General features: G+C 31.8%; 2 protein-coding genes across 2 annotated transcripts; one reads left to right on the forward strand and one right to left on the reverse strand.

Annotated features, from left to right (window-relative positions):
- Positions 1-485: 485 nt before the first annotated feature.
- LOC109791885 (Actin-like ATPase superfamily protein) lies at positions 486-6,089 on the forward strand. Its single transcript, XM_020351245.3, has 7 exons — positions 486-1,137; positions 1,865-2,012; positions 2,734-2,925; positions 3,148-3,276; positions 4,257-4,426; positions 5,083-5,216; positions 5,708-6,089. The coding sequence occupies exons 1-7, from the start codon at positions 849-851 to the stop codon at positions 5,780-5,782; spliced, it is 1,137 nt and encodes a 378-aa protein (XP_020206834.1). The 5' UTR covers positions 486-848; the 3' UTR covers positions 5,783-6,089.
- A 2,012-nt stretch (positions 6,090-8,101) lies between these two features.
- Positions 8,102-12,829, reverse strand: LOC109818334 (DEAD-box ATP-dependent RNA helicase 53, mitochondrial). The gene is made up of 7 exons (XM_020383780.3): positions 12,367-12,829; positions 12,146-12,273; positions 11,612-12,023; positions 11,271-11,369; positions 10,636-10,860; positions 9,564-9,725; positions 8,102-9,157 (listed from the first exon to the last, which is right to left on the reverse strand). The coding sequence occupies exons 1-7, from the start codon at positions 12,694-12,696 to the stop codon at positions 8,702-8,704; spliced, it is 1,812 nt and encodes a 603-aa protein (XP_020239369.2). The 5' UTR covers positions 12,697-12,829; the 3' UTR covers positions 8,102-8,701.
- Positions 12,830-19,351: the final 6,522 nt, after the last annotated feature.

Raw genomic sequence — 19,351 nt, forward strand, 5'->3', positions numbered from 1 at the left:
AAATTTATATATTAGTATTTCTATTAATAAAAATATAACATTAAACATAGTTGATGTTGCATAATTTTCTCAATTTATTACTTTCATAAATAAATATTATTAATGATTTATAGATTAAAACAAAATTTTTAAAGATTATAGGACTAAAAATAATATTTTTAAATTTAAGAGATAAAAATAAATTTATTTAAATTAAAAATTTATTTAAATAATTTTTAAATGATAGAATATGATGAATTTTGAGAGTGAACATATTTTTTCTAAATTTAAAAATTAAATTCATTAATTTTTTAATAAAATATATAATCTTTAAGTATTGTAAAATCTTTGATACGTTGTTTGATTCTCATTAATAAATAAATAAAACCTTTTCTTTTCATTTCTTACCATCAGGTTTTAAAGTAGGTAATGATGTCACTAATAAGCTTTTTATTATTATTATTTTATGATTTATGATGAATAAGAAATATTTAACACCAGCTCGGATCTGTTCCGGGCAGTGAGTGAGTTGTTTCTTGTCTTCTTGAGCCTCTTTAGGCTTTTTTCTGGTTTTGTTCTTGCGCATGCGCTCAAGGAGAATATCAATCTTTCTCTCTTCTCTTCAGCTTCTGTTCGTTTGCAGCAGAACAGAACAGAGAATATCAAATCCTAACAAAGGACAAGGAGAGAGAGAGTGTGGCTATTTCAGCGGCCGTCTAAGTTTGAAACTTTGGCATATTTTAATGACACCCAGTCATTAAAAATTAAGACTTTGGTAGTCATCTTCTCCTTGTTCTCATTCTCCCGTCCTTGTCCGTTCTCTCCCGTCAACGTTGCCTCTTTCTCTTCAAGTTTTCAAATAGTGGCTGATGACGCCGGAGAAGGAGAAGGAGAAGGAGAAGGAGAAGGAGAAAGAAGAGGATCAGGTGGTTCTTGATGCAGGGATGAAGAGGTACAGAAATGGAGAAATCTGGGAGTTTGAGGATGACATGGGTGTGTCAGATGGCGGCACTGGAGTCTTGTTGGGTTTGGATGGTGGCACAACGTCCACTGTTTGCATTTGCATGCCCATGGTTCCCTTTTCTCACTCTCAGCTCCAATCCCTTCCCATCCTTGCTAGGGCTGTTGCTGGTTGCTCCAATCACAATAGTGTTGGAGGTAATTGCCTCTATTCCCACTGGTGCGCTTGATTTGCCCTTGTGGGGTGGTTTCAAGATTTGATTTTGTTTCTTGCTTTGTTAGTTTGTTGTGTTGGAATATTTGTTGCGGAATTGAGCATTTTGATTGATTTGGTTGTTTGCATTAACTCCCTGTTTGGTGGTTCAGTGTGTGTGTGTTTCAATTCCCTTTCTTTGTGGGTAAGGGACAATGGGGAGGATAAGAGAGACCACTAAGTTTGCATATACATTTGATTTTGATTACTTTTGGAGGATTTTGGTTATGGCTTAGGCAATAACCAAGACATTTTGTATTGGGGGAAGTGGCTGTTTTCTTTAAAGATTACATATTGTGTGCTCATTGACTTTGTGATAGGATTTTCTATTTGACATTCTGAAGAAGTTTTGACAACAGTGTTTTTGTCTTTAGATGATGTGCCTTTTTTTACCTCCACTTTGTGCTCTCCCTTATTTCGCGTTTATGAACCTCTTATTTTAACCACCTCATCTCCCCAAAAAACAAAGATTGGTGATAACTTATGTTTTGTTGCCTAGTACACCATTAGCATCTCCATTCGCTCATTTTGTGAGTTAAATTTGTGCATAAACGTCAAACAGAATTTGGTGTCTTCAACAGTTTTATAGAATTATGCGTCATAATAGAACGAAGATCCCAGTGCAAGGATAGTCTTATTATTAGTTGTTATGACTAATCACTTTTTCTACAGAAATTGCTGCAAGGGAAACGATAGAGCAGGTTATGGCAGATGCCCTTTCAAAGTGTGGTTCGAAACGATCTGCAGTTCGAGCTGTTTGTTTGGCTGTATCTGGTGTTAACCAACCAACAGATCAACAAAGAATTCTCGGTTGGCTTAGGTTGCTTTTCTGTTGTTTTTATTTTTATGAAAAGTATATCATTCTGTTTTTACTCTTCTGCTATAAGAAGAAACTAAACAAATTTACTTATTTTATTTATCTGTCAGCTTTTATAAGTAATAAAAAAACTGTTTTTGTCTCTAATGATATAGCTGTCTGTTAGATTTTGTGATATATTAAATTACAGAAGGATAGGAAATACCTCTTCCAGTAATACCCTATTTTATGGAGTCAATGGATTCAACATCGTTGATAATTCTGACTAATACAACTGAGTCTCAAGTTGTTTATCATAATATTATGAAAGAAAGTTTTCTTCCTAAGTACAAACTTAGACCATGAGCTAAGTTAATCCTATCATGAATAATAGGTTATTACAGCACTCAACTTCTATGAAGGAAAGTGACAACGTAACCTCTGCCGTTTTTTGTTTACTTGCATTTGCATAACAAGTTTTACTCCATTATTTCAATTTTATTTAAAATTGAATGATACTGGGTTTCTTTTTTTTTGAATTTGCTAAAGCAGTATTTGTAAAAAAAATTAAAGCAAGGACCACAATAAAATTTGGGAAGTTAGCTAGAGTTGAAATTTATTTAAGTTGTAGCTTATTTGTACATTTTGCTGGTCCAGTTCTTTAAATATGCTATTTTATTTAATTTCCCTTATAGTTTCCCAGTTATTTTAGAGACTGAAGTGCGTTGTGACCTGATGTAAACAGCGATATATTCCCAAGCCATGTGAGATTATATGTTCGGAATGATGCTGTGGCTGCTCTGGCTAGTGGAACAATGGGTAAACTTCATGGTTGTGTATTAATTGCCGGCACAGGGAGCATTGCTTACGGATTTACTGAAGATGGAAAAGAGGCAAGGGCTGCAGGTGCAGGACCTGTCTTAGGTGACTGGGGCAGGTAACCCGTTGCAACTATTTCTTCATCTATGATGACCACTCCCCCTGTCCCCTTCTCTATCTTGTTGCATTTCTTCTGTAACACACCTGTACTTTTTAACCTTGAAAATGAGCTTTTGGTGAGGGAAGGTGTAATGCAGAGACCAAGAATTCCGTTTGCTGGAAAAGGGCTTAGTTTGTAAATTGATCTAACAGTTTTCTTAAAATCTCGTTTTATTTGCAGTGGATATGGAATAGCTGCACAGGCGCTAACTGCAGTAGTAAGAGCACATGATGGTCGTGGTCCAAGTACAATGCTTACAAGTAGTATATTACAATCGCTTGGTCTTTCATCCGCAGAAGAATTAATTGGGTATGTATGCTAGTTGTATAATTGTTCATTTCATGTATATATTTTTTCGAAGTAAAAAGCTATTATTTTGAAACCTTACTGTTACAGATGTTAAGTAACCCAAAAAAAAATCCATTTGTTTTTACCTAGCAGCTAAAGCTTTGGGAATATTGATTCATGAAATGGTATTAAGATTTAAAGCCTCAATGGGCAAGTAGTATAGAGTTTGATCCATGCAGCCCTAATTATTAAAATAACACAAGAATTTTAGCACAAGGTAAGTGTGCCTGTGCATAACCCATGCTTCAAGCACAAAGGGCTCTTGCATGCAATGATGACACAATCAGGATTCTACCTAGGATCAGGAAGGGGTAGAAGATTATAAGTCATAAGATTGTAATACAAGTTGTAAGATCCTGCTGATAACATAATGCACAGGCAGATAATAGAGAGATAGAACAAGGAGTGAGGGAGTGGGAGATATTCAAGAGTACAAAGCGGGAGCATTCAAGAGAGAAGGGTATGAATGAGGGATCACAAGATTAGGGGGGTTCTGCAAACTTGGATGCAAAACCCAGCTGCATAAGCCAAAATTGGATTGCAAAGGGTTGTTGATCCAATGAACCTACCAGCAAGATTGACGATTTCAGTCTGATCATGCCAATTTATGATCACAGCTTCATTTCAGCATGGAATCCTCCAAAAGACTTGAGATCATGTGATTTTATGATCTTGTGATTTTGACAACTTTGCTTGCATGAGGAGGCTGTGGTGATTGTTGATTCACGGTACTTACACTTCAAACCAATTTTTGTGCATTATATAGAGAAACAAATGATAAGGTCTGTTTAGTCTGGTATGGGTTAGTCACTTAGTCCCTTGTCAATGCACACTATAATTGCAAATAAGTTGACTTAATATATTTCAAAAATGAAAAATTTGAAGTTGGAAGTAATTTTCTCAACGTAATTTGATTTAATTTCATTACATGCTATATTCAGATGGACCTATGCAGATCCATCTTGGGCCCGCATTGCAGCACTTGTTCCAGTTGTAGTGACTTGTGCAGAGGCTGGGGATGAGGTTGCAAATAAGATCTTGCTAGAATCTGTTCAAGAGCTAGCTTCAAGTGTCAAAGCTGTTGTAGAGAGACTTGGATTGTGTGGTCAAGGTTAGGTGTTATTTTAGTTAATATCATTTTTAGTGCATAACATTAATACTCATCATAGATAGATATCCATTAAAAATATATATCGTGAATCCCGTTCTGTAGTATAGTAGAATTTCATTATTATGTAATATGCTGAAAAAAAGTTATAAAACTTGTGACGTAACTGGTGTGAGATAACAATTTGATTTTAAGTCCTTTATTTGTGAGTGCTAGTAAGCTGAACTAAAATTTATGCAATGTTTAGGAAGCCCACAAATGTCTGTGCCTTGTAGAATTTGCAATTTTAACTTTATGCTTGATGTCTGGGAATCATGGCTTCCTAAATTTGTTAAACTCATTATATTGACATAAAACATGTTCTCTGGCATTTTGCATACCTGAAAATAAAACATTATTTAAATATTCACTGGATGTTGCAATCATATGTAGATCTTAATGTGTTTGAGTCACACTTTTTGTTTTGCTGCTTGCACATTTAATTAAGGCTATCTTGAATTGGAAATGTGATTAAAATTTGAACTAGTTGAGTTGGCCTCTAGAACATTCTTCTAAAATATAAAATTGGCATGAAATTGTGGATCATTTATATGGGTTCTTGATCTTTTCTCCATCTGTTATGAATATATGCATTGACTGGTAGTCTGTAATTTATGCAGATGGAAATAGTGCCTTTCCCCTTGTTATGGTTGGTGGGGTTCTCGAAGCAAATAGGAGGAGGTGGGATATAGGAAAAGAAGTAATGAATTGCATTTCCAAATACTTTCCTGGGGTAATTCCCATTAGACCAAAGGTCAGCATTCTTTGTCATTTTATCTTGTAGGTAGTATTTTAAATTTCTATTATAGCCTTTTTTTTTATGGTTCACTTCCCTTCCTCAGCTGTTGGCAACCATATTTAAAAACAATTGCATAAAAGATCATATCTCATTTCTTTGTGATTTAGATGATATTTACTCCATCTGATCACTAGTTACAAAAGAGAAGGTCACGATTATTGTTCCCTCATAAGTGACTAAGTAATTAAGGAACAAAAATAGACCCTGATTGTGGAGGAGTCTTGGAAATAAGTTTTTTGGTTAGAGATCACAGGCATACTCTGAGAGGATCTATTCAAGTCGAATAAGATCATTGTGGACAAGATATAGTTTTCTCACGTTTAGCTTTTATGATGTAGTTTTCTCACGTTTCTTATCAAAATCAATAAGATATGAAGAATCAATTTTCAAATACTCTTTAAATATCAAAAATCAATTTTTAACATCGTTGGTTTATTGCACAACAGGTGGAGCCTGCTGTGGGTGCGGCATGGTTAGCTTGGAATTTTTTCATGAAAGATTATCAGAAGGCCTATGCTTAGTTTCTTGATGATTAGAAGTGTAATTACTCAATGCCAAAGTGTGAAAATCATATAGTTAATTTACCATCCAAAATCTATATTGTTGTCATTATATTAGCTCATGGCACGTGGTAGGCTTAGTTTCTTCTGCCTACCATAAGTTCGTACCTATGCTTGTGTAAATGATTCATAGTGGCATAAACACGAAAGAGAAATGTCTTCGTTGTCGTATAATTTTTATTTTTTTTTATCATTAATTGTTGTTAGAGAATCAAGATTAGCATTTTGGCACCGTTAATGGCTACGTATATAATGTGATTTCAGGGAATGTGGCTTTATCTGAATGTTATTTTTGCATGCCTGCTATTGAAGATATGCAAGCAAGACTACGTGGAATGGTTTAGCAATTCTCTGAATTGGTTATGTAAAATAAATAAAAATTATAAATTGAGATTATTTATAACCCAATTTTGCCACAAGTTTATTTTAGTCAATCTGTTTGGAACTAGTTTCTATTTAATTTATTTGTAAATTTACTTATCTGTAAAGCAAAAATTGGCATTTTTACTGAACTGATTATAAGAACGTTGTATATTTAGTCTGACAAGTAACAATGGTCAAATTTATGTGAAAATCGTAAGGGGTAACAAATTAGAAGGAAGTATGAAAGAAATTATATTAAGAAAATACTTAATGTTTTCTGAAGTATCTTAAAATTAATTTGAAAACTAGTTTTGATATAAAATGATTTTCAAAAGCTATATTTTAAGAAAACAGAAGCTTTAGATATTTGGCTTTTAGAAACTTTTAATGCAAGTTTTTCTTAAAAAAATTTGTATTTATTTTTATTTCTTACGATGTATCGTTAAAAACACTAACAGTAATTAGATAAGGAATTATTCTGGTTAACTGCATTTTTATTTCTTTATTATTATAATTATGCAATTTTGTTTTTTAAAATTTTAATTTAGCAAAAACACAATTAAGCCTATTATAATTGTGTGATTTTGGTTTCTAATTTTTAAATAAATTAATTTAATCTCGATTTTAATTTCTCAAGTATTGTAATTATATATACATATATATATATATATATATATATATATATATTTAAATTACATATATTATAATTCTTCTTTATATATACTAAATAATATATTTATTATTATTAAAATTAAAATTACTAAGCATCTCCGATGGGAGATGCTTGTTGAGATACTTCAACAAAATTTTAGTTGCTTAAAATAACTCTTATCGGAGCAATCCTACTTGAGACTTAAAATTTTTGTAAGTTCTTTCATCAACTAATTGTTTCTTAGCATTAAAAAATAATTTTTTTAATCACAATTCATACAAGACCTTTATAAGGAAACAAAATTATTAAAATTACTTAGAATTTCTTCCATTATATCATAATTGTTTAACAATGAGATAACACAATAAAAATCATTAATCACACTTTTGAAATGTTTTAAGCAACTCATATGAGTTGCTCTCATTAAAGATGTCTTATATGCAACTTAGTAAGTAAATACTTGTATAATTATAATATTTAGAAGACTAAAATCATATAATTAAAATACTTGAATGAATAAAATTATTCAATTAAAAATTAAAAAATCAAAATTACACAGCTATAATACTTAAAAAAACTAAAAACGCTCATGTAAAATTTAAGAGATTAAATTCACACATCTAATATATTTCAAGGACAAAAAATCATTTAAGCCAATTTAATTTTAGGTCTTGCCTGATCTCTACCAACAAAAAAAAAAAGAGAAGGAAATATTCAAAGAAATAATTCTATAACTAAAATCTCCTTTTAACAGTCTAAACTAAACTAACCCCGTCAAATTAGGGTTAATTTATATTGAACCACCCCATCAGGGTTAGGAATATTTTTTAAACAGATTGAGTCCAACTGTTTTAAGTGATACATTTAGGAATTCCTCAACTATTTGTATGTTATAATGATATTAATACCCAAGAATTCATGCAAAACATTTAAACTCCCCCCACTAAGCCTTAGGTTTCTTTTACCCTTCGTTTAAGAAACAGAAAAAATAAGAGATTTTTTTAAAATAAATATAAACCGGAAAAAAATTGAAATATATAATTAAAGTCGATACTTTTATCCTTCACTTCAACCATTTTCTTTAATTTTCACAAGTTTTTCCTAATTATCTCCACGCATAATACTCGTGATGCTCCTTCCTCTACCTGTTACTATTTTTCCTTCTTTTTTTTTAATAAACATTTCATTACTAAGTTGTTCCCTCTGGATCAATGAATTCCAGCAACTGTAGCATGGCAAAATATAAATTACAGGAAAGGCAGATCTCATCAACCTGAATTTCATTATTTTAACAAGCCCCAGAAGTAACCCAGCGTGGGGGCTAAAGTCAAAATACTCGTACGTAAATTACATATTAGGAGTTTTTCTGGCATCATAATCTTTTAGTATAAAAACAAAACAGCAAAGTACCCTACAGCTTTTCTAAGATACTTTATCTGCCCTTAACCACTTTGAGGAACACATACACTAAATAAATTGAATCACCACTCCATACAGCTGTCTCTTCAAAACTGCCCATGCATACGCATTTTCAGGATGTGATTCAATATCCATAGAGAAGTAATGAGCCATACAAATATTCAAGGCAGATGATGGAACCCACGCAGAATACAGCCCCCTCCCTTTCCTTCTCTTAATGTTTCAAAAAATAATACAGCTGAGGCTGAGCCAGAAGTGCCAAAAAAGAAAAATCCAATGCCCGTAGAACTTCTGATTCTTATGATATACTATATGACCTTCTGAAATACTTGGTAATACAAGGATTAGCCAAGTTGCCTGTAAGTTTGAGTAAATGACAGAAGCAAACTCTACCAGTACTAAACCACCAATAAATAAGGATGGTGCATTCTTTTATATTTTTTAAGTTAAAAAGGTCTTCTATTACTACCACGAGAATCACCAAAACCACTACGCTGACCTGAGCCGCGATCTCCAAAACCACCTGAACGATCTGAACCACCAAATCCCCCAAAATCATCTTGACGACCAAACTTAAACCCACTTGATGATCCACCGGATCTACTACCTGATTGACCTGAAACAAAGCCACCAGATGAGCCAAAACGACCAGATGAATTACCTGAAAATCCCCCTCCTGATTGACTCAAACCAGGGCCATCAAAACGGTTATAATTCTGTCCACCAAACCTCTCACCAGAATTTCCATAGCTAGAGCGGCCAGATCCAAGACCACGGCCAAAACCTGTATCACCATATCTACCACGATCCCTTGTACCTCCAAAAGAACCAAATCGCCCACCACCACCACCCATACCGCCAAATGTGTCCACTGATGCCCTATCAACAGCAATCCGTGGTAGCTGATAAACACGAGAATAGGAATACAAAAACAATCAATTAATCATAGTATATAAATAAATAAAAAATACTAAACTATAATGCAATTAACGTATGGAGAGCAATCATCACAGCATCAAAAAACAAGTAATAATAACTACAGGATAGTAGTTCACTGGCTGCTTAGATTTACAGGAGTACTGGAGAAAATTAAGATTTTCAGTATCTAAAGTTTTATCAACTGCTATAACTTGGATTTCACAAGTTCAAATCCCATTGTGCACGGACAGGAAGGGATTATAGGCTGGAGGATTTCCTGCCCTGAATGATAGTGTAGCCTCAATTTCAATGACCAGAAAAAAATAAGTAACTAATAGGAAACCCAGTAAAAAAAAAGATAGACAAATCGACAGGATGCTAGGAGATCACCTCTGTAAATCTACAGCCCACATCACGCTCAATTAGCTTAACAGCCCTGGATTGATCATCTGTATATACAAGAATAGCAGTTCCTTTCTTACCAGCACGCCCTGTTCGTCCAGATCGATGAACAAATATCTCCGAATTATTGGGAAGATCATAATGTATTACCTATACAAGGAAACCAAATTAAAACTTCACATACAAAAAATTGAATAACATGATAATAGTATTGTCTAGATCAATGTATTTGCATATGCACGTGACATAGTAAACAAAGTAAAGCATAGAACATTGACAGAGTCAAAGACCACTAACAAACAACAATAATACATCAAGCAACAAAATAAAATCTATGTGAGGTCCAAATTTATATAGAACCATGAACAGAACAGAGCCTGATGCAAGAATACACCTGAAGCATTGCTGCTTTGCTAAAAAGTACAGAACTGAGCATCTGTTGCAAAATGCCTTCATTTAAAGCTCAAAAAACACATAATAATGAAGGATCAGATGTTCAAATATTTTATACTACATGGAAACGTAATACCTAATAGTATCATCAAAACACAGTAAGAGAACAGCACAGCTTTTGGAAGATGCATCATTTGTTTTGTAAAGCAAACTTCCTCGAAAAAATCTGAGGACACATAATAAATATCAGAAGCTATTAATTGTTAACACCACATACTTGGCCAGAAAACCACCACCACCAAAGCCTTATCCCATTAGCTGAGGTTGGCTAGATGGATCACACAACACCATTAAGCTAGGTTAAAACCAAAGATTTGGTGATGCTAGGCCAGAACATCAAATGAAAATAAATGCAAGTGGGTAATGTACACAATCCTAGTCAAAATTATACAACATTCTAAACAGTAATCAGCCAGAGACAAACAAGTTATCATGTGCATACCTTTCCCTTACATGACTAACAAAATATATCTGATTTGTTGAGAAGGAAAAGGTAATAACTAATAAGCATGGAGAAAAAACATGGAGGAAATGTGTTCATCACAATTCCAATAGATCAGAAGACTCAACTACTTCAAAGAAATAAAAACAGTAAAATGAAACTCACAAGATCAACATTAGGGATATCAAGCCCACGTGAGGCAACATCAGTGGCCACTAAAACATTAAAATGGCCATTTCTGAAGCCAGCAAGAGTTTTTTCCCTCTGAGCTTGTGATATGTCTCCATGCAAAGCCTCACATTGAACACTTCTTGCCATGGCATTCGATAGCCGATCAGCATCACGTTTTGTTTGAGTGAAAACAATACACTTCCCTCCTTTTGCATGTTCCTAACATAGGATATATCTTTAAGTGAGACAAAAGAAAAATAAATAAATAAATAAATAAAATCTAGCAATAAGTTTCCTTAACTACTTTTTCTAATTAAAAATATAAAAAAGGGTGACCCAATGCACAAGGCTACTACCTAGCTGGGTCTAAGGAGGTAGATGTACACAGCCTTACCTCCGCAAGCAGAGAGGCTGTTTCCAGGAATTGCACCTGTGACCTCCAAGTCCCAAAGGTACCATTGCACCCAGGATCACCCTCTAGTTAAAAATATATATTTAAGCAAAAACTTCAGAAAAAAGAACGTAATAAAACTTTTAAAAACCTACTTCTTATGAAACAGTAATGACAGTAACAATCATTGATCAGAACTAGCAATCAAGTCAAAAAATGATGGTCTCAAAAGGCATACTGTTATTAGAGGTGCAAGAATTCCCGCTTTAACATACAAATCAGTTGCAATGGAGAACAGTGAAATCCCATCTGCCAACTTCTGATCAGAATCTCCAACCTACAACAGCACCAATAAGTTTCCAATAAAAAGTTAACTACCATACACACAATATGTGTACATTAAGATATTATAAACTTATTGCTCAAAGAAGCTCTTGTGCCCTACAACTTAATCTACTAGGTTTATTTTTTTCATTATATTTTTTAGAGGATCCACATTCCAGTTAACTAAACGATATCTCAGAATCGCAACAGCTTAAAGGCAATCTCCTAGTGCCTAAAATAGTACTTCATACTTACAAGATCAATGGTGAGGGGATTATTCAAGTAATTGCGTGTAATCTGTTTTATCCAAGACGGCATGGTTGCAGAGAACATAAGAGTCTGACGTTTTGGGGGCAACCTCTCCAAGATCTTCTCCACATCTTCCTGAAAGCCCACTTGAAGCATCTGATCAGCTTCATCAAGAACAACAAATTGAACTTCCTTCAAATTTAGAGCACCTCTGCTGAGAAGGTCAATAATCCGACCAGGCGTCCCCACGGCAATATCAACACCATAATCCAGCTGCCTCATCTGCTTAGAGATGGGCGTACCCCCATAAACACAAATTGTATCCAAGCTAGGCGCTGCCTCATAGAACTCCTTTTCAACCTGCCGCGCAAGCTCTCTGGTCGGAGCCAAAACCAAAGCCAAAGGATCCCTTCCCCGCCTGCCACATGAAAGACACAAATCAATATTTTCCATTCACACCAGCATCAATTACAATAACCTAGTCCCCCTTCAAACAAGTTAAAAACTCAATTCATAATCAAAAACAAAAGGAGCACCAACCCATGCTTAGCATTAAACTGAATGATCTTATCCATGATGGGAATCCCAAAAGCAAGGGTTTTCCCAGTTCCAGTTCTAGCTCGACCAATCATATCACGACCTTGCATAGCAGGTTCCAGCACAGCCCTCTACAAAAAAAGCTCAAAAATACTAAACATCTAAACTAGACAGCGTTAATCATTAGCCACACATAGTTATAAACCTTAGGAAGCAAACCAAACCTGAATGGGGAAGAGCCTGGCGATGCCTTTCTTGGCCAAAGCAGAGACAATATCCTGAGAAATGCCGAGCTTCGCGATCTCGAGGCCTTCGTCGGCGTTCCCTTTGGACCCTTCTTCGTAAGGGAAATCGTCAACGGCGTATTCCGCACGGTGACATAACGAGGAGCGGAAATTCAAGGGCCCCGGTTGCGAGTGGAAGGTTCTGGAATTGAAGGCGGCGGAGAGTGGGCGGAGGTTGTTGCTGGCGGCGGTGGAGGCGGAGAATAAGGCGGCGGGGAAAGCGCGCCTTGACAGAGTGGAAGAAGCTCTTCTGAGGATTGCGGTTAGCATGGTGAGAAAATGGAAGAAACCCTACACTGTCAAGTGAAATTCGGGGTTTAGGGTTTTATGACAATACAAAATGGAAATGCAGAACCAGATATTTGAGGAGTGCCCCAATCCTCTGTGTGCGACTCTTCTTACTGCTCCCGTGCGCCCTGTAATTCTATGCAACCAGGCTTGTGACTTGTGACTTGTGAGTTCGATGATAATCTATTACATTTTTAAATAAATAGAAATTACTTTTTAGAAAATAGTTCAGAAAAAAATGTGAAATCAAGTACATTTCTCTCAAACATAAATTAAAATTAGTTCATAACTTTATATATGTTATTTCTATAAATCCTCTCTTTTTAACATCCTTATTAACATAGTTATGAGAAAAATCTGTATCTAATAGATATTAGGAATTGGTTCTCAAACTTTAAAATTTTGAATTTGAGTTTGAATTTTAAGTAAAAAAACAATTATAGATATCAATACTATAATTATTTTTATATAAAAAAAACTAGTATAATATCATAATTACACACATATATAACAGCAAAAATAACTAGATAGTTAGTCACATAAAAAAAATGGATTTTAGTTAGAAAACTTTAATTTAGTTTTTAATAGAAGGAAGTATAAACCAATGATAATTGTTTTAGTTGTAAATAGTTTTTAAAGAATAATTAATGCATTTTATGCTCTCGAGCGTCCCTTAATATGGACAACATCAACAGTATTCTTTTTTCGCACTTAATTAATTTTTCAAATTATGAATATCAAAAAAAAATTATATCTATAATATTATAAATTATTTAAATATATAAATTTATTCAATGTTAGTTATTCTAAATTTTATAATTTTAAGTACTAAATATGTTTTTATTTTATAATAGACATTAATATGTTTTTAGTTCTCAAATTTATAATAAATTTATTTTTTTTACAAATTTAAAATTAATCTTTTTAATTTTTTAATTTAAAAAATATTGTTTTAGTCCTTCGGATCATATATAACACATTTGACAGTAACAAATTGAGATAGTTATGTGGTTTTAGTCGGATTTAAATGGGTAAATTTTGTGCAACGATATTTTACATATTTATTTTTTTAAAAATTACATGAACTAAAAAATTAATTTTAAATTTGAGAGACTAAAAATAAAATTATCCTAAATTTAAAAACTAAAAATATATTTAAGTCTATATAATATTTGAGTATTGATATAAATAACTTTTGTTTATTTCAAGAATAAAAATGATATTTTTATGGTTAGAAAAATAAATTGTTGATATTTGATAATTTTATGACAAATTTGGTATATTATTTTACTTTCCTTTTGAGAAAGAATAAAACATATTTACAACATATGTAACAACAAAATTATATTATCATAAGTTTTACTTAAAAATGACAAAATGGGTCACGACGAGAGAATTCGTAAAAAATTTGACGGGTTGAGTTAGGTACCCTAACGTACCTTGTTTAACCCATCAACTCTTCAAACCAAATGGTAGGTCAAGGTGGGTTGATTCGCCTATTTTTTTTATGTTATTTATTATTTTAAATGTAAATTTAATTAAGTCATTTTAATTTTTTGTGTGTATAATTTGTAATTTTTTATATAAATAATTTATTATAAGAGTTATAAATATTATTATAATTACATATTTATTTTGTTATACAACAAATTTAAGATTTGTTATATGGCAAATCAAATCAAATGTAATTTGTGAGTTTTTTATTATTTAGGTACATTGATTTATGTAGATATTTTAAATATTGAGAAAAAAAATACACAAGAAAAGTAATTCAAAATAAATATGCAAAACAAAATCTTTTTTTTTTGTATTTTTTCCTTTTTTAGTTTTTTTTAATAATTTTTTGGCAAATTAGACCAAATTTTTTTATCTATTTTCATCGCGTAAGTTGATCTGACTAGATCATTTTTGGCTGAATATTTCGATAATTATTTACTTATAAATATTTATACCAAAAATAGAAGAAAAAAAATTCTCTAAATTGAATATTAGTGATTTTAGTTAGCATATTTTTAATAAGAAAAGTCCATTTAAGTATTAAATTTTGTAATACTTAATTAATAAATTAAAAAATATAATTTATGAATAGTATAACACTAATATTTTTAATATATTTCAATTACAATTACTAATAAAAAAATTTCCTGAATACGGTTTGCACATTATTTTAAAGCTAATAATTAAGGATTAATATGTGCTTATAGGGTAGAGCTATCAAAACAGGTAATTCGGTCCGGCCCACCACGGGTTGATCATTTGGTGGACTAACCAATCCGGCTCATTTATTAGTGAGCTAAAAAAAATTGGACCCGGCCCGGCTCAACATGAGTTGGTGGGTTAAACGAGTTAGCTCACCAAATTAAAAAAAAATGTAATATGCCGGGTGGTGCGCGGTGGTGCGAGACTGTAAGTGTCCTAGGGTGATGTGTGGCACAAGTGGTGGTGGCAGGACAGCGGAAGTGGGTGGCCCCCAAACGATGTGCGCGGTGCGAGGTGGCCCGGGGTGGTGACGTGCGCGGTGGCTCGCGGTGGGCGCGGTGGTGCGCGCGGTGGTGTGCGCGGTGGCTCGCGATGCACGCAGTGGCTCACAACGCACGCGATGGTGCTTGATAGTTGTGGTGCGACGCGTCGTAGTTGTGGTTCGGTGGCAGCCGTGGTGCGGTGTCGTGTGAGAGGGTGGCTGGAGCTGCTGCGTTGCGGCTGTGACTGGTGCGGCGTTGATATTGTTCTAAAGTTGAAAGTTAAGGTTTAGGGTTTTTGAAATTGAAACCCTATTTCATGTTAGGCTGCACCTACACTTTGGCCCAATAATTACTTCTTTTTTTTAATTACCTACATTTTGGCCCAATAATTGCTTTTTTTTTTTAATTACGGGTTGGTGAGTTAGTCCGGCTCACTACGGGTTCAACCCAGGTGAGCCGAGTTGTTAGTGAGCCAGGTTCAAAATTGGCCGGTACTAAAATTTTTAATTTTTTTTCAACCCAACCCGGCTCGAACCCGTGGTGGGTCGGGTTGGCTCACCGGGTTGAACCCATTTTGACAGCTCTATTATAGGGTTAGACTTCTTTTGGCTAAGTATTACTTTTAACACGGAAGAAAAAAATTAACAATTAAAGATTAATCTGCATTCGTAAAATATAAGTTTTACCAACCAAACATTATTTTAATATAGATGAAAATCGAGTTTGAGAGTTTCAAGTTAACTTATACCTCACAGTAGGCCTTATAATCACTAGATCAAGAGATTTGGTTAAAAAAAACATTTTTAATAATCCTATTCATTTATAATTTTTGAAATGTTGTATTCTTTTTAGAGTAAATTAGATTTTCATCATCTAAAAGATGCGAATATTACACTCCTCTCGTTTCTTATGTTAAAATTTTCAATTTTCTCTTTTAATAGATTTCAATGTATGTCACTTTATTCATTTTTAAATTTTTTGTTAAAGTTTCATAAAAAAATTATTATCAAAATATTTTTTACACTAACATTTCTTTAAAGATGTAAATATTACATTATCAATCTATCACTTTCCCTGATAATATATGCAAATATTACACTTTAACAATTTATTTCTTGGTACAAAAAATAATAATTTATCTCTTAATTTATATATTTAATTATTATTTTTAAAATTATTACAATTTTTCTAAAATTATTTATAAATTTAAAATAAATAATTAAATCATTAAAACATTTTTAAAGTTATCAAAATAATATATATATATATATACGTATTAAGATAACATTTAATTAATGTAGGTAACGTAATATTTTCGTAAGTATTTAAATAAAATAATATTTTTATTATATAATATTAATTACATATATTAAATTAATTAAGATAATATATAAGTTTTAAGATATTATTTAATTGATGTTATTAAAAAAATATATGATTAATTAAATTGGTGGTTTCTCATAAATATTATTTATTATATTTAATTAATATAATGCTAAAATATGCATATTAAGCATATATTTTTTTATGAATATATTTATATTACAAATCTATTATTAAATAAATTGCAATTATAACAAAATTTAATATTTATATATATATAGATAAATTGATATATAATATATATATATATATACATAAGTGTGTATATAATATATTTTATAAATATTATTTTATTTATTATTTTAATAAGTTACTTTAAATTTAATTATATATTTAATATTTTTTCAAGTGAATAAATGATAATGTACTAAAAATATTTCAACATATATTTTAATTAAAAGTGTATGTTAAATCTTATAATGAATATTTTTTAAGCTATTAAGTTAAATACTTTAAATCATATTTTAATATAATAGGATAGTAATGCTATAATGTTCATATCTCAAAGGATAAAAGTGTATGCATATAAAGAGAATGTAATATTTGTATTTCTTAAAAAAAAAAAAATTTGCTTTAACAACATTAAATTTAATGAATTAAATTGTATATCCCAACATGAGAGAGAAGAATAGTATAATATCTTGGGGTCAGCTATCCCACCCTTTGAGGTGCCTCCAACGTAGCGAGGAGATTAGTCACTGTTGTCGGCGATGGATACTCCAGGAACGAACCTAAAAAATTTCAACGACGATATTGAAATTGAATAAGTTATTTTTTCCTTTATTTATTTTCTCGTGTGATCAATACTGGAAGCAATAAATAAAAAAAATAGGACACTAATAATTTAGAGAATTATGAATATCAATTGATTTAATTTATAGCATATTATTTAAATATATAAGATTTTTGGATGTTTAACATTATAATTTTGATAATTTTAGGCATTAAATTTGTCATCATTTTGTAATGTAAAATATTAACATATATAGTAATTGTTTAATTATTTATAGAATAAAACTAATATAATAGTAACAAAATTGTTTTATATTAATCATTTTTAGAGTAAAATAAAACATAATTTCATGCGTATATAACAAGAGGGGGGTAATGATAACACCAGTGTAATTTTTATTAAGTATTGCAGTGCTCAATAACTTTATATTAAATGTGCATTTTGTAAATTTAACCGTTAGATTGAAAGTTCATATCACTTTATATGTTTATATCAAATTTTGTTAAAATTGAACAACAACTTGAAGGTAATCAAAGTATTCATATTTTAGTATATTTTGAAATGAATATATTACGACAATTTTGTTTTATAAAAATAAAGTATCAAACTATCTTGGATTAATATAAAATTTTGTATATATGACCTAAAAGTAAGGAACTTTCAATCTAACAGTTAGATTTACAAAATTCATATTTAATATAATATTATTGAATAGTGTAATTAATACTTAGTAAAAGTTATACCAGTATTATTATAACCCTCTTCATATGATAATTTATAAACAAACTAGTCATAGAGAGTTTTAGTAAAATATCAGTCAAAATCTCGGTCATTTTAATCAACCTCTCTAAATATAAATTATTTATCATAAATATAAATATCTATTTATATATTTTAAAATATTTATTTATTCAACTTTTAAATATAATTTATAAATTTAATTATAGTATTTATTTTTATACATAATTTATTTTTAATTTTAGTTATTTATACTATTAATCAAGGGGGACATGTTTTTTTTTATAATATACACATTTTGTTGATTGTTCTATTTATTAACTTCCAAAACATTCTTTCTCTCTCATGTCTCTTTAATTTTAGTTTTTTATTCTCTTTTTTTTTTATCTAATTCTTCTTATATTTATTTTTCAAACTTCTCATCACATCACATTAATAACTATTCAAAACAATTCATACATTTTTTGTGACACCCTTACTACCTCAACACATACATTGTAATAATGTAATTAAATTAAGAAAAATAAACTTTCAAAGTTGGTAAAAGGGTTCACATAAAACCTTTAGAAACATTCTTCGATATCCAAAATATTTTGAAAATGAAACTTAGAAAATAAAACATAAGAGGTTATAAAATGTTTTCAAAATAATAAGTATAACTCCATTTACAAATAAATTTCATGTCCTAAAAGTTCTCTGCCCCGATGTCACAATATCAGAGCATACCCATAACTCAACTGTTGGCATTCTAGATGTCACTCATAGCCAGATCTTCCTCACCTAAAACATCCACAAATTATACGGTGAGAAAAGAAAGCATCTATATGAAAAGCACACAAGAAAAATCCACAATATCGTCTCATCATAACTCATTACTTATTAAAGTATTTACAAGCATTTCTATCTATCCTAATTCTATCAATCACGCAACATCTTTACATCACAATTCACAATCACACCAATCCATCACAAATCTCGCAATTAACCATATGCCAAGGTCACGCCTGTAGCATCTCTTGCTCGAGGTCGTGCCACCCCCGACATAAGCATTAATTGTCTCACACATCCCACCCTATGCCAAGGTAACACCTGTTGCATCTCTTGCCCAAGGTCGTGCCACCCCCGACATAAGCATGAGAAATCACACATCCTACATTGTGCCAAGGTCACGCCTGCAACATCTCTTGCTCGAGGTCGTGCCACCCCTGACATAAGCATGAGGAATCACCCATCCCATACTATGCCAAGGTCACGCCTGTAGCATTTCTTGCCTAAAGTCGTGCCACCTCTGGTCACAAGTGTGAGGAACCACAATCACATC

Source organism: Cajanus cajan, chromosome 9 (assembly GCF_000230855.2).
Source record: "Cajanus cajan strain Asha chromosome 9, NIPB_CcT2T_4, whole genome shotgun sequence".
NCBI classification, from domain to species: domain Eukaryota; kingdom Viridiplantae; phylum Streptophyta; class Magnoliopsida; order Fabales; family Fabaceae; genus Cajanus; species Cajanus cajan.